The 13228-nt window shown below is 67.0% G+C and overlaps 2 protein-coding genes across 2 annotated transcripts in view; both read left to right on the plus strand.

Moving 5' to 3' along the window:
* LOC134433276 (IQ motif and SEC7 domain-containing protein 2-like) overlaps positions 1-5763 on the plus strand; it is a 37451-nt gene extending 31688 nt beyond the window's left edge. The window contains 7 exon segments of the mRNA XM_063182148.1: positions 1106-1267; positions 3491-3540; positions 4740-4773; positions 4776-4859; positions 4862-4898; positions 4900-5108; positions 5360-5763. Coding sequence (XP_063038218.1) covers positions 1106-1267; positions 3491-3540; positions 4740-4773; positions 4776-4859; positions 4862-4898; positions 4900-5108; positions 5360-5763 — 980 coding nt within the window.
* Positions 5764-10660: 4897 nt separating this feature from the next.
* Positions 10661-13228, plus strand: part of KDM5C (lysine demethylase 5C) — a 47483-nt gene continuing 44915 nt past the window's right edge. The window contains 3 exon segments of the mRNA XM_063182149.1: positions 10661-10857; positions 11248-11506; positions 11508-11582. Coding sequence (XP_063038219.1) covers positions 10661-10857; positions 11248-11506; positions 11508-11582 — 531 coding nt within the window.

A 13228-nucleotide genomic window follows, 5' to 3' on the forward strand; every position in this document is an offset into this window, starting at 1 on the left:
GTGTTACTGGGAGGTTACTGGGAGGTTACTGGGTGGGTCACTGGTGTCACTGGTGTCGCTGGTGTCCCCAGCGGAGCTGGAGAAGCAGAAGGGCGTGGCGGGGGCGCGGGGCATTGGGGGCACTGGGGGTCACTGGTGTTACTGGGAGGTTACTGGGTGGTCACTGGTGTAACTGGGTGTCACTGGGTGGTCACTGGTGTAACTGGGTGTTACTGGGAGGTTACTGGGAGGTTACTGGGGGGGTCACTGGTGTCGCTGGTGTCCCCAGCGGAGCTGGAGAAGCAGAAGGGCGTGGCGGGGCCGCGGGGCATTGGGGGCACTGGGGGGTCACTGGTGTTACTGGGAGGTTACTGGGTGGGTCACTGGTGTCGCTGGTGTCCCCCAGCGGAGCTGGAGAAGCAGAAGGGCGTGGCGGGGCCGCGGGGCACTGGGGGGTCACTGGTGTAACTGGGTGTCACTGGTGGTCACTGGTGTAACTGGGTGTCACTGGTGGTTACTGGGGGGTCACTGGTGTCACTGGGAGGTTACTGGGTGGGTCACTGGTGTCACTGGTGTCCCCCAGCGGAGCTGGAGAAGCAGAAGGGCGTGGCGGGGCCGCGGGGCGCGGGGCACTGGGGGTCACTGGTGTTACTGGGAGGTTACTGGGGGGTCACTGGTGTCACTGGTGTTACTGGGAGGTTACTGGGGGGTCACTGGTGTTACTGGGAGGTTACTGGGGGGGTCACTGGTGTCACTGGTGTAACTGGGTGTCACTGGGTGGTCACTGGTGTAACTGGGTGTTACTGGGAGGTTACTGGGGGGGTCACTGGTGTCACTGGTGTCCCCAGCGGAGCTGGAGAAGCAGAAGGGCGTGGCGGGGCCGCGGGGCGCGGGGCATTGGGGGCACTGGGGGTCACTGGTGTTACTGGGAGGTTACTGGGGGGTCACTGGTGTTACTGGGAGGTTACTGGGTGGGTCACTGGTGTCGCTGGTGTCCCCAGCGGAGCTGGAGAAGCAGAAGGGCGTGGCGGGGCCGCGGGGCACTGGGGGGTCACTGGTGTAACTGGGTGTTACTGGGAGGTTACTGGTGGGTCACTGGTGTCACTGGTGTCGCTGGTGTCCCCAGCGGAGCTGGAGAAGCAGAAGGGCGTGGCGGGGCCGCGGGGCGCGGGGCCCCCCCGCGAGGCGCTGAACGGGCTCAGCCGCAGCTCCCTGGAGGAGGCGTTCGGGGCCGAGGGGCTCAAACGGAGCGCGCTGAGCAGCTCCCTGCGGGACCTGTCCGACAGCGGTGAGACCGGGGGGGGACTGGGGGGGACTGGGAGGGACTGGGGGGGACTGGGAGTGGCTGTGGGGGGGGACTGGGAGGGGCTGGGGGGGACTGGGAGCGCTGGAGGGACTGGGACGGACTGGGAGCACTGGGAGCGCTGGGAGGACTGGGAGCACTGGGAAGAGACTGGGAGCGCTGGGAGCGCTGGGAGGGACTGGGAGCGCTGGGAGGGACTGGGAGCACTGGGAGGGACTGGGAGTGGCGGTGAGAGGGGGACTGGGGGGGGACTGGGTGGGACTGGGAGCACTGGGACAGACTGGGATGGACTGGGAGGGACTGGGGGGGACTAGGAGTGGCTGGGGGGGGGACTGGGAGGGGCTGGGAGCACTGGGATGGACTGGGAGAGGGGTTGGGAGGGACTGGGGGGCACTGGGAGTGGCTGGGGGGGACTGGGAGCACTGGGACGGACTGGGAGGACTGGGGGCACTGAGAGTGACTGTGGGGGGGGGACTGGGAGGGGCTGAGGGGGACTGGGAGCACTGGGAGGGACTGGGAGTGGTCTGTGGGGGGGGACTGGGAGCGCTGAGAGGGACTGGGAGAGGGGTTGGGAGGGACTGGGGGGCACTGGGAGTGGCTGGGGTGGGACTGGGAGGGGGTTTTGAGAGGGATCGGGAGCCCCTGGGAGCCACTGAGAGGGGGATTGAGAGGGGCTGGGGGCACTGGGTGGGGGATTGGCAGGGGCTGGGAGTCACTGGGAGGGGCTGGGAGGGACTGGGAGGCACTGGGGGGGACTGGGAGGGGATTGAGAGAGACTGGGCAGGACTGGGAGGGACTGGGAGAGGGTGGGAGGGATTGGGAACCTCTGGGAGGCATTTGGGGGACTGGGAGGCACTGGAGACACTGGGGGGGACTGGGAGGCGGACTGGGAAGGGCTGGGAGCCACTGGGGGGGGGATGAGAGAGACTGGGTAAGACTGGGAGCACTGGGAGCCATTGGGAGGGGATTGGTAGGAACTGGGGGGCACTGGGGGGCACTGGAGCCATTGGGAGGGGGATTGGTAGGAACTGGGGGCACTGGGGGGCACTGGGGGCACTGGGGGTGGGATTGGGAGGGACTGGGGGGCACTGGGAGCACTGGGGCACTGGGGGTGGGATTGGGAGGGACTGGGGGGCACTGGAGCACTGGGGGCACTGGGGTGGGATTGGGAGGGACTGGGGGCACTGGGAGGGGGATTGGAGGGGACTGGGAGAGGATTGGAGGGATTGGAGCCACTGGGAGCCACTGGGAGGAGGATTGAGAGGGCTGGGGGCACTGAGAGGGGGATTGGGAGGAACTGGGGGGCAGTGAGAGGGTTGGGAGCCACTGGAGCAACTGGTAGGGACTGGGGGGGACTGGGACAGGATTGAGAGGGATTGGGGTGAGACTGGGAGGCACTGGGAGCCACTGGGAGGACTGGGAGGCACTGGGAGGGGGATTGAGAGGGGGATTGGGAAGAACTGGGGGCTGGATGGACTGGGGGGCTGGGATGGACTGGGGGGCTGGGATGGACTGGGGGCACTGGGGTCACAGGGGAGGGAGTTTGGGGTCTCCATGAGGGGGTTTTGGGGTCCCTCGGGGGTTTGGGGTGCCCAGGGGAAGGTTTTGGTGTCCATGGGAGTTTTGGGATACTCTGGAGAGTTTTGGGGTCCCCTGTGGGGTTTAGGGTCCTCTGGGAGGTTTGGGGTGTCCTGGGGTGTGCTTTGGGGGGGTCCCTTGGTGGGGCTTTGGGGAATTTGGGGTGTCCTGAGGGGGGGGGGATTTGGGGTGTCCGGGGGGTTTGGGGTTTCTGGGACAGTTTGGGATTCCTGTGGGGTCCCCAGTGGGATTTCAGGTATCCTGGGGGGGATTTGGATGTCCTGAGAGATTTGGGGTCTCCTGAGGGATTTGGGGTGCCCTGGGGGCGGATTTGGGGTTTCTGGACAGTCTGGGGTTCCTGTGGGGTGTCTGAGGGATTTGGGGTGCCCTGGGGGCGGATTTGGGGTCCCTGAAGTGTTTGGGTGCCCTGGGGGAAATTTGGGGTGTCCTGGGGGGAGTTTGGGATTTCTGGGGGATTTGGGGTCTCCTCAGGGGTTTGGGGTCTCCTCAGGGGTTTGGGTCTCCTGAGGGGTTTGGGGTGCCCTGGGGGGGTTTGGGTGTCCTGGGGAGGTTTGGGGTGCCCTGGGGGGGTCCCCTGGGGTCTCCCCTCATTGTTGCCCCCCCCCCCAGGCAAGCGGGGCCGGCGGAACAGCGTGGGGTCCCTGGACAGCACCATCGAGGTGAGGGGACAGTGCCACCCCCTGAGTGCCACCCCCTCAGTGCCACCCCCTCAGTGCCACCCCCCCTGAGTGCCACCCCCTGAGTGCCACCCCCCTGAGTGCCACCCCCCCTGAGTGCCACCCCCCCTGAGTGCCACACCCCCCCTGAGTGCCACCCCCCTGAGTGCCACCCCGAGTGCCACCCCCTGAGTGCCACCCCTGAGTGCCACCCCTGGAGTGCCACCCCCTGAGTGCACACCCCCTGAGTGCCGCCCCCCCTGAGTGCCACACCCTGAGTGCCACACCCCCCGAGTGCCAGCCCCTGAGTGCCACCCCCTGAGTGCCACCCCCTGAGTGCCACCCCCTGACTGTGACATCCCAAATGTCACACCATGAATGCCACACCCCTGTGACTCCTCTGAGTGCCACGCCCTAAGTGCCACCCCTCAATGTCACATCCCTGTCACACTCCTGAGTGCCACACCCTGAGTGCCACACCCCTGAATGTCACACCATGAATGCCACACCCCTGAGTGCCACACCCCAAATGTCACCCCTGAGTGCCACACCCCTGACTGTGACTCCTGTGAGTGCCACGCCCCTAAGTGCCACCCCTCAATGTCACACCCCAAGTACCACACCTGGATGTCACCCCTAAATGCCACACCCCAATGCCACACCCAAGCCCTGCCCACTTTAGCCCGCCCCCAGGCAGGCAAACCATCCTTCATATGTAAAAGAGGCGGGGCCTGGGTGGATGGGGCGGGGCTTATGCACATCTGGGGGTGGGGCCAACTGCTGATGGATGCTCTCATCCACCAATGGGAGCTCACTTGTGGCTTGGGGGGACGCCTGCATGGATGGGGCGGGGCTTGTGCATGCCCCTGGGGGTGGGGCCAACAACTGATATCTGCTCTCATCCACCAATGGGAGCTCAGCTTGTGCCTTGGGGGCGGGGCAAACTTTGGGAGGCGTGGCTTGCACACAGAATGGGCGGAGCCTGCATGGATGGGGCGGGGCTTATGCACTCTGAGGGTGGGGCCAACAACTGATGGCTGCTCCGATCCACCAATGGGAGCTCGCTTTTGCCTCGGGGGGCGGGGCTATCACTGGGAGGCGTGGCTTGCACACAGAATGGGCGGGGCTGACTCAACCAATGGGAGGCTCCCAAAACCCGCGAGGGGCGTGGCTTCCCGGTGCTGAACCGCGCCCCCTTTCAGGGCTCCATCATCAGCAGCCCCCGGCCGCAGGCGCGGGGGGGCCCGGGCGGCCGGGGGGCGCTCCCGAGGGCGGGGGCGGCTACAAGCCCCCGGCCCGCCCGGTCTCCAACTCCTCGTCCTTCCTGGCTCGCTCTTCGGCAGCCGCCGCGGCAAAGGCCCCGCCGGGCCCCCCCCCCGGCGCCGGGGGTCCCGCTTCGGCCTCGGCCTCCTCCTCCTCGGCGTCCTCGTCGCAACACCACCACCACCCGCCGCCCGCCGCGCCCCCCGAGGGCCCCTCCAAGCTGCAGGCGCTGCACGCCCAGTACTGCCACGGGCCCGGGGGGGCTCCGCGGGCGCGGGGGGCGGCCCGGGCCCTCCGCCGCCCCCGCCGTACCCGCAGCAGCCGCCGCCGCCCAGCCGCCCCGCGCCCCCCCCGCCGCTGCCGGCCATCGCCGCCGGGGCCCCCCCGCGCTTCCACGGCGGGCCCACCCCGCCGCTCTCGGCGCCGCCGCAGCAGCACGGCCCCCCCGGCGGCGGCTTCCCCCCCCCGCACCCCCACTACACGCTGCACCGGCCCGGCAAAAGGGGGGGGGCTCCTCCCGGCGCCCCCGGCAGCCGCTGTCGCCGCTGCCCCTGTACAGCCCCGCGCCCGCGCACCACGGGCTGTCCCACGCGTACCCCCCCGGGCCCCCCCCGCACCACCACACGCCCGCCGCCCCCCGCCCCCGCCAAGCACTTCGTGTTCGGGGGGGGCGGCGGCGTGGGGGGGGGCCCGGCCGGGGGGGCTTTGCGGGGAGGGGGCGGCGGCGGGGGAGGGGCGGCGCCCCCCGTTGCCCATCACCACCATCACCACCATCACCACCACCCCCACGCGCCCCCCCACTCGCCCATCCCCCCACACCCTTCCTACCCCCCCCTGCCCCCCCCATCGCCCCACACCCCCCTGAGCCCCCACTCGCCCGCCGGCCCCACCTCGCCCCTGGCCCAGGCCGGCCAGGGCCCCCCGAAACCCAAGGGGGGGAACCGCATCAGCACGGTGGTCTGAGCCCCCTCCCCACCCCCCCCATCCCGGACGGCGCCGGCCTGCTGGACGCGGTGGTTATTTTTGTAACCCCCCCCCCCCATCTCCCACGTCCCCCAAAAACCCCCCCAAAAAACAAAACCTGCACGTGGCTCGTGTTTGGCTGCTCCCGCCACCCCCCCACCCACCGGGAGCGAGGAAATGGGGGGGGGGTCTCTGCCCAACTCCCCCCCCCCCCCCAAACCATCCCGGGGGTCCGGCGGTGATGCTGCCCCCCCCCTTCACCCCAAATCCCCCGTCCCCCCCGTTCCCAGCTCAGGCTGAATGTCACATGGCACTTTAACCTCCCCTCCCCCCTCCTCCCCCCGCCCCCCCCCGGCCGCCTGGGGTCCCCCCCCCGTGTCCCCCCGGGGCTTTTGGGGTTTTGGGGTTTTGGGGGGGTCCCAGGCGGCCGGGCCCCCCCGGGGAGCCCCCCAGGCACCCGCATGCGCCCGCGCCGGGCCCTTGTATATAAGAGACGAGACTGTATATTTGATGCTTCATAAACGGACCGGCCGGCCCCGCCCGACAGCGCTTCTCTGGGGAGGGGCGACCTATAGGGGCTGTAGGGGATGGGGGGGACGGGGCTATAGGGGCTATAGGGGATGGGGGGGGACACACCTATAGGGGTTATAGGGGATGGGGGGGAGATATGGCTATAGGGGCTACAGGGGATGGGGGGAACACACGCCTATAGGGGCTATAGGGGATGGGGGGGGGACACACCTATAGGGGCTATAGGGGATGGGGGGGAGATATGGCTATAGGGCTACAGGGGATGGGGGGAACACACGCCTATAGGGGCTATAGGGGATGTGGGAGGGGACACGCCTATAGGGGCTATAGGGGATGGAGGGGGACACGGCTATAGGGGCTATAGGGGATGGGGGGGGACACACCTATAGGGGTTATAGGGGATGGGGGGAGATATGGCTATAGGGGCTACAGGGGATGGGGGGAACACACGCCTATAGGGGCTATAGGGGATGTGGGAGGGGACACGCCTATAGGGGCTATAGGGGATGGAGGGGGACACGGCTATAGGGGCTATAGGGGATGGGGGGGGGACAACGGCTATAGGGGCTATAGGGGATGGGGGGGGACACGGCTATAGGGGCTATAGGGGATGGGGGGGGGACACGCCTATAGGGGCTATAGGGGATGGGGAGGGGGACACGCTATAGGGGATGGGGGGGGGACACACGGCTATAGGGCTATAGGGGATTGGGGGGGGACACACCTATAGGGACTATAGGGGATGGGGGGGGACACACCTATAGGGGCTATAGGGGACGGGGGGGGACACGCCTATAGGGGATTGGGGGGTACCTATAGGGGCTATAGGGGATGGGGGGACACACACCTATAGAGACTATAGGGGATGGGGGGGGGGACACCTATAGGGGCTATAGGGGATGGGGGGGGACACGGCTATAGGGGCTATAGGGGATGGGGGGGGACACACGCCTATAGGGGCTATAGGGGATGGGGGGGGACCTATAGGGGCTATAGGGGATGGGGGGGGACACACCTATAGGGGCTATAGGGGATGGGGGGGGACACACCTATAGGGGCTATAGGGGATGGGGGGGGGACACGGCTATAGGGGCTATAGGGGATGGGGGGGGACACACCTATAGGGGCTATAGGGGATGGGGGGGGACACACCTATAGGGGCTATAGGGGATGGGGGGGGACACGGCTATAGGGGTTATAGAGGATGGGGGGGACACACCTATAGGGGATGGGGGGGCACACACCTATAGGGGATGGGGGGGGGACACGGCTATAGGGGCTATAGGGGATGGGGGGGGACACACCTATAGGGGCTATAGGGGATGGGGGGGGACACACCTATAGGGGCTATAGGGGATGGGGGGGGACACACCTATAGGGGCTATAGGGGATGGGGGGGGACACGGCTATAGGGGCTATAGGGGATGGGGGGGACACACCTATAGGGGTTATAGGGGATGGGGGGGACACGCCTATAGGGGATTGGGGGGGGGACCTATAGGGGCTATAGGGGATGGGGGGGACACACACCTATAGAGACTATAGGGGATTGGGGGGGGACACCTATAGGGGCTATAGGGGATGGGGGGGAGATATGGCTATAGGGGCTATAGGGGATGGGGAGGGGGGACACATGCCTATAGGGGATTGGGGGGACCTATAGGGGCTATAGGGGATGGGGGGACACAGCTATAGAGGATGGGAGTGGAGGGGGGCAGGGGGATTGAAAGGGTCTGGAGGTATAGGGGATGTAATAGGGATCATGGGGCTGTGGGGGTTCTAGGGGGCTATAGGGGTCCCCGGGGTTATAGAGGCTATGGGGATATAGGTGCTATGGGGGATATAGGGATCATGGGCAGTGGGGGTTCTGGGGGGCTATAGGGGCTATGGGGTTCTGGGGCTATAGGGATCGTGGGGCTGTGGGGGTTCTGGAGGGCCATAGAGGCTATAGGGGCTTTGGGGGGTCTGGGAGCTATGGGGGCTATGGGATCGTGGGGCTGTGGGGGTTCTTGGGGGCTATAGAGGCTATAGGGGCTATGGGGGTTCTGGGGCTATGGGATCGTGGGGCTGTGGGGGGTTCTGGAGGGCCATAGAGGTTATAGGGGCTATGGGGTTGTGGGGACTATGGGGGCTATAGGGATCGTGGGGCTGTGGGGGTTCTGGGGGGCTATAGAGGTTATAGGGGCCTATGGGGTTGTGGGGACTATGGGGGCTATAGGGATCGTGGGGCTGTGGGGGGTTCTGGGGGGCTATAGAGGCTATAGGGGCTATGGGGGTTCTGGGAGCTATAGGGGCTATGGGATCGTGGGGCTGTGGGGGTTTTGGGGGGCTATAGAGGCTATAGGGGCTTTGGGGGTTCTGGGGGCTATGGGGGCTATAGGCATCGTGGGGCTGTGGGGGCTATGGGGGGGCTATAGGGGTCCTGGGGGTTATAGAGGCTATAGGGTAGATGGGGGCTATGGGATCATGGGGCTGTGGGGGTTCTGGGGGCTATAGGGGTCCTGGGGGTTATGGGGACCATGGGGTCTATAGGGACTATGGGGGTTATGGGGGCAATGAGGGCTATAGGGATCATGGCGGCTATAGGGATCATGGGGCAGTGGGGGTTCTGGGGGGCTATAGGGGTGCTTAGGGCTATAGGGCCATGGGGCTATGGGGATAATGAGGGCTATAGGGGCCATGGAGGCTATGGGGGTTATAGGGGTCTTGGAGCTATAGGGGCTGTGCGACTATAGAGATTCTGGAGGTTATAGGGGCCATGGGGGCTATAGGGACTGTGGGAACTATAGGGGTCCTGGGGGCTATAGGGGTCCTGGAAGCTATAGGGGCTATGGAGTCATTGGGACTATAGGGGCCATGGGGACTATGGGGGTTATAGGGGTCCTGGGAGCTATAGGGGTCTTGGAGTTAGAGAGGCTGTGGGGGCCATGGGGGCTATAGGGTTGTTGGGACTAGAGAGACTACGGGCGCTATAGGGACCATGGGGGTTACAGGGGACCTTGGGAGCTATAGGGGTCGTTGGGGCTATAGGGGTCCTGGAAACTGCAGGGGTTATGGGAGCTATGGGAGCTATAGGGGCTAAAGTGGTCCTGGGGGCTACAGAGGCTATGGAGGCCATAGGGACTATGGGGGCTATAGGGGTCGTGGGGGCTATGGGGACCATGAGGGTTAAATGGGTCCTGGCGGCTATAGGGGCCTTGAGAGCTGTAGGGGTCTTAGGGGCTATAGAGGTTATGGGAGTTCCAGGGGTCCTGGGCACTATAGGGGCTGTGGGGGCTATAGAGCTATGGGGGCTATAGGGGTTCTGGGGGCTATAGGGACCATGGGGGCTATAAGGGACCATGAGGGTTATAGGGGCCATGGGGCTATAGAGGCTATGGGAGCTATAGGGATCCTGTGGCGTATAGGGGCCATGAGGGCTACAGAGGTCCTGGAGGCTATGGAGTTATAGGGGTCCTGGGGCTAAAGGGGTCCATGGGAGTCCCAGGAGTCCATATGGGTGGGGGTCTGTAGGGGTCCATAAGGGTCCCTGGACTCCTGAAGAGTCTCTAGGGTCAGTTGGGGTTTTTAGAGTCCATAAGGGTTCCCTGGGGGTCCTGGGGAGTCCATAGGGGTCTATAGAGTCCATAAAGGTCCATGGGGGTCTATAGGCATCTATAGAGTCCGTGGGGCTCTATAGGATCCCTAGGGGTCCATAGGAGCCTACAGGGTCCATGCGGCTCTATAGGATCCATGAAGATCCAGGGGGTCCATAAGGATCTACAGGATCCATGAGGGTCCCTGGGGGTCCATAGGGGTCTATAGGGTCCATAAGGCTCCATAGGGGTGCATAGGGGTCCATAGGGTCTATGGGGCTCTATAGGAACCATGAGGGTCCCTGGGGGTCCTGGGGTCTCGAGAAGGGCGTGGAGGGACGGAGAGGCGTGGCCTACAGGGGCGTGGCATAAACAAACCCGCCCTCCGCCTGACCCTGCCTTCCCCGCGCGCATGCGCTGTGTGTCCCTTTAAACGTGCACAACAAGTCCCGGCCCCACCGCTGACCCAGCCGCGGAGGCGAGCGGTGCCGCGGATGCCTCCGCCGCGAACGGGCGGAGCCTGGGGACTATCTCTCCGTCCCTCATCCCGCCACACCCGTCTCCCGCCACCCGGACCGCGGCGGGGAGGCTCGGTACTGTTTCCCCTCTCACTGTTCCCGCCCTCGCCGGCGGTGGCGGCGCTGTGGCGGCGCTCGGCGCCCGTTCCTGTCCCGCGGCGGAAGGACACGAGGGACTCATCACACCGTCCGGAGCGGCGTGCGCGGCCGCGCCTGCGCAGTGCGCGCCTGCGCGCGGGCGGGGGGCGGGCGGCAGGAGGAGGAGGATCCAAGATGGCGGCGGCGGCCCGGCCGGGGGGGACCGGGCAGGCCCGGGCTGTGAGGCGGGCGGAGCGCGGGGCGGCGGGGCTGGACGGGCCGGAGAGGCGGCACAGGGGCCGCGGAGGGGCCGGCGGGTCGGCGGAGCTCGCGGACGTTGTCTTGACCCCCTTTCCCCGCGGCTCGGGGCCGGGGGGGGCGGCCCGCGGCCTGTGAGGGGGCGGCGCGGGGGCGGCGGGGCTCCATGGCCCCCTGAGGGGGTCCCGGCGGGCAGCCCCGGAACCCCCCGCTCCCCTCGGTGCGAGGCATGGAGGAGGGGGAGCAGCAGCGCGCAGGGGGCGGCTGGCCCGAGTGGGGGCCCGGCCCGGGGGGGTCCCCGCCGTGGGTCCCCCCGCCGCCGCCGCCGCCCGACGGGGACGAGGAGCCCAAGCGGGGCCGCGGCGCGGAGTGGGGGGGCCCGGAGCCCTCCGGGGACGCGGGGCCCCCCCGGTCGGCGGCCCGCGCCCCCCAAAGCGGCGGGGACGAGAAGGCCGCGAGCGCCCCGCGGCCCTCCCGGACCGGGGCCGAACCGCGGGCTAAGGGCGGGGGGGGACCCGGCAAAGGAGCCGGGGGCGCCCCCCGGGCGAGGAGCGGAGCCCCCGCAAAGCCGCCGAGGAGCGCGGGGCCCGCGGCGGCGGGGAGCGGCCCGGAGCCGAGGACAAGGCCCGGCGGCCCCTCGGGGGCACCCGCGGCGGCGGGGCCGGCCCGGAGCAGCGCGGGGAGTGGGGGTCGCCGTGGCTGGCGGCGGAACCGGAGCCCCCCGAGGACTTTTTGCCGCCCCCGGAGTGTCCCGTGTTCGAGCCCAGCTGGGCCGAGTTTCAGCGACCCCCTGGGTTACATCGCCAAGATCCGCCCGATCGCCGAGAAAAGCGGAATCTGCAAAATCCGACCCCCGGCCGTGAGTACTGGGGGGGGTTCCGGGGAGGGTTTTGGGGATCCCCTCGCTGTGGGGGCTCAGGGGGAACCGGGGGCCCTCCCCGGTGTCCCTCGGTGTGGGGTTGGGGTCGGTGCCCCCCTCAGGACAGAGTTGTCCCATTGGTGGGGTCATTTAATAATTTGGGAGGTGGGAATTGCCTGCCCCCCTCCCCCATTTTGTGTGTTTATTTCCTTAGGGGGGAGGGTGAATATTTTCTATTTTAGGATATAATTGGATTTATGGAGATATTTTGTGTTGGGATTGATTGCCCCATGGGGTGGCACATTCCCACTGGGGGGGGGGGGTTTCATTCTTCTCCCCCCGGTGTAATTTCTAATTTAGGGGAGGGATTAATTACCCCTCCCCCCCAGAGTAATTTCTAATTAAGGGGGGGGGGATAATGACCCCCACCAGGGGGGGTAATTAATCCTCAGTGTTCCTGCTGCATTCCTGGGGGGAAAAATGCACCGGGGGGGGCAGTTAGGGGTTTGGGGGGGGAGGGGTGACCCAAATGTGGGGGGGTAAATCCCCACGGGGGGGGGTGTAAATGCCCCTTCCCCCATTTAGGAATAACTTCGGGGTGGGGGGGGTGGTGAGGTTCCCCCGATGTGGGGGGGGTCCCGGATTTTGGGGTGGATTTTGGGGTCCCGCACAGCCCAAACCTCGTGGTGGGGGAGGGGGCTCAGACCCCCTCCCATAATTCCCCCCCCCCCCCCTCAGGACCCCCATGCCCGTATCGGGGGCAGACCCGGGGGTGTCCCCGCGGCTTCGGGGGGGTCTCGGTGCCCCCCCAGCAGCTCCGGTGGGGGTCGGTCCCGGTGCCCCCCCGCGGCCTCACAACAACAACAGTGCCACGGCCAATATGGCGCCAGCGCCGAGCCTTTGTCTGCGGCCGCGGGGGGGTCCGGCCGCTCCTGGGGGGGGGGGCCCGGCTCGTTCAGCGACCCCCGGCATGGGGGAGAACCGGGGGGGGGGCACCGGGGGGGGGCTGAACCCCCCCTCCCCAATCCGCACCCGCCGCGCTGCGCCCCCCCCTCATTTCCCGGCTGGTTTCCTGTTTTCTGTGGGGGGGGGGGGGGGGTCTCGCTGTGTCCCCGCCCTGTGGGGGTCCCTTTGTGCCCGCGGCCGGTTTGGGGGGGTCCCGGTGGGTGTGGGGGGGGCACAGGCTGAGCGGTCCCCCTGCTCGGTGAGGGAGAGGCTTCCGGGAGGGCTGGGCCGGGCCGTGCTGAGCCGTGCTGAGCCGGGCCGGGCCGTGCCGGCGTCACCGGCCCCGTGGGGCACCCCCGGTGTGTCCCCACCCCGCCAGTGGGGGTGCGGGGGTGGCTCTCGGTGCCGGGGGGGGGCACGGGGAGAGCCTGGATTTGGGATGGGACACCCCCGGCTTCACCCCGGGGTTCAGCAGGGCTGGGCTTCCTGTGGGTGCTGAACCCCTCTGCCCCCGAATTTGGGCTGTGTGCCCCCCAAATTTGGGCTGAATGTTCTGTGTGCCCCTCAGATTTGAACTGTGTGCCCCAAATCTGGGCTGTATTTTCTGTGTGTGCTCCAAATCTGGGCTGTATTTTCTGTGTGCCCCCCAAAATTTGAGCTGTGTGCCCTAAATCTGGGCTGTATTTTCTGTGTGTGCCCCA

Source organism: Melospiza melodia, unplaced genomic scaffold (genome assembly GCF_035770615.1).
Source record: "Melospiza melodia melodia isolate bMelMel2 unplaced genomic scaffold, bMelMel2.pri scaffold_166, whole genome shotgun sequence".
Lineage (NCBI taxonomy): Eukaryota > Metazoa > Chordata > Aves > Passeriformes > Passerellidae > Melospiza > Melospiza melodia.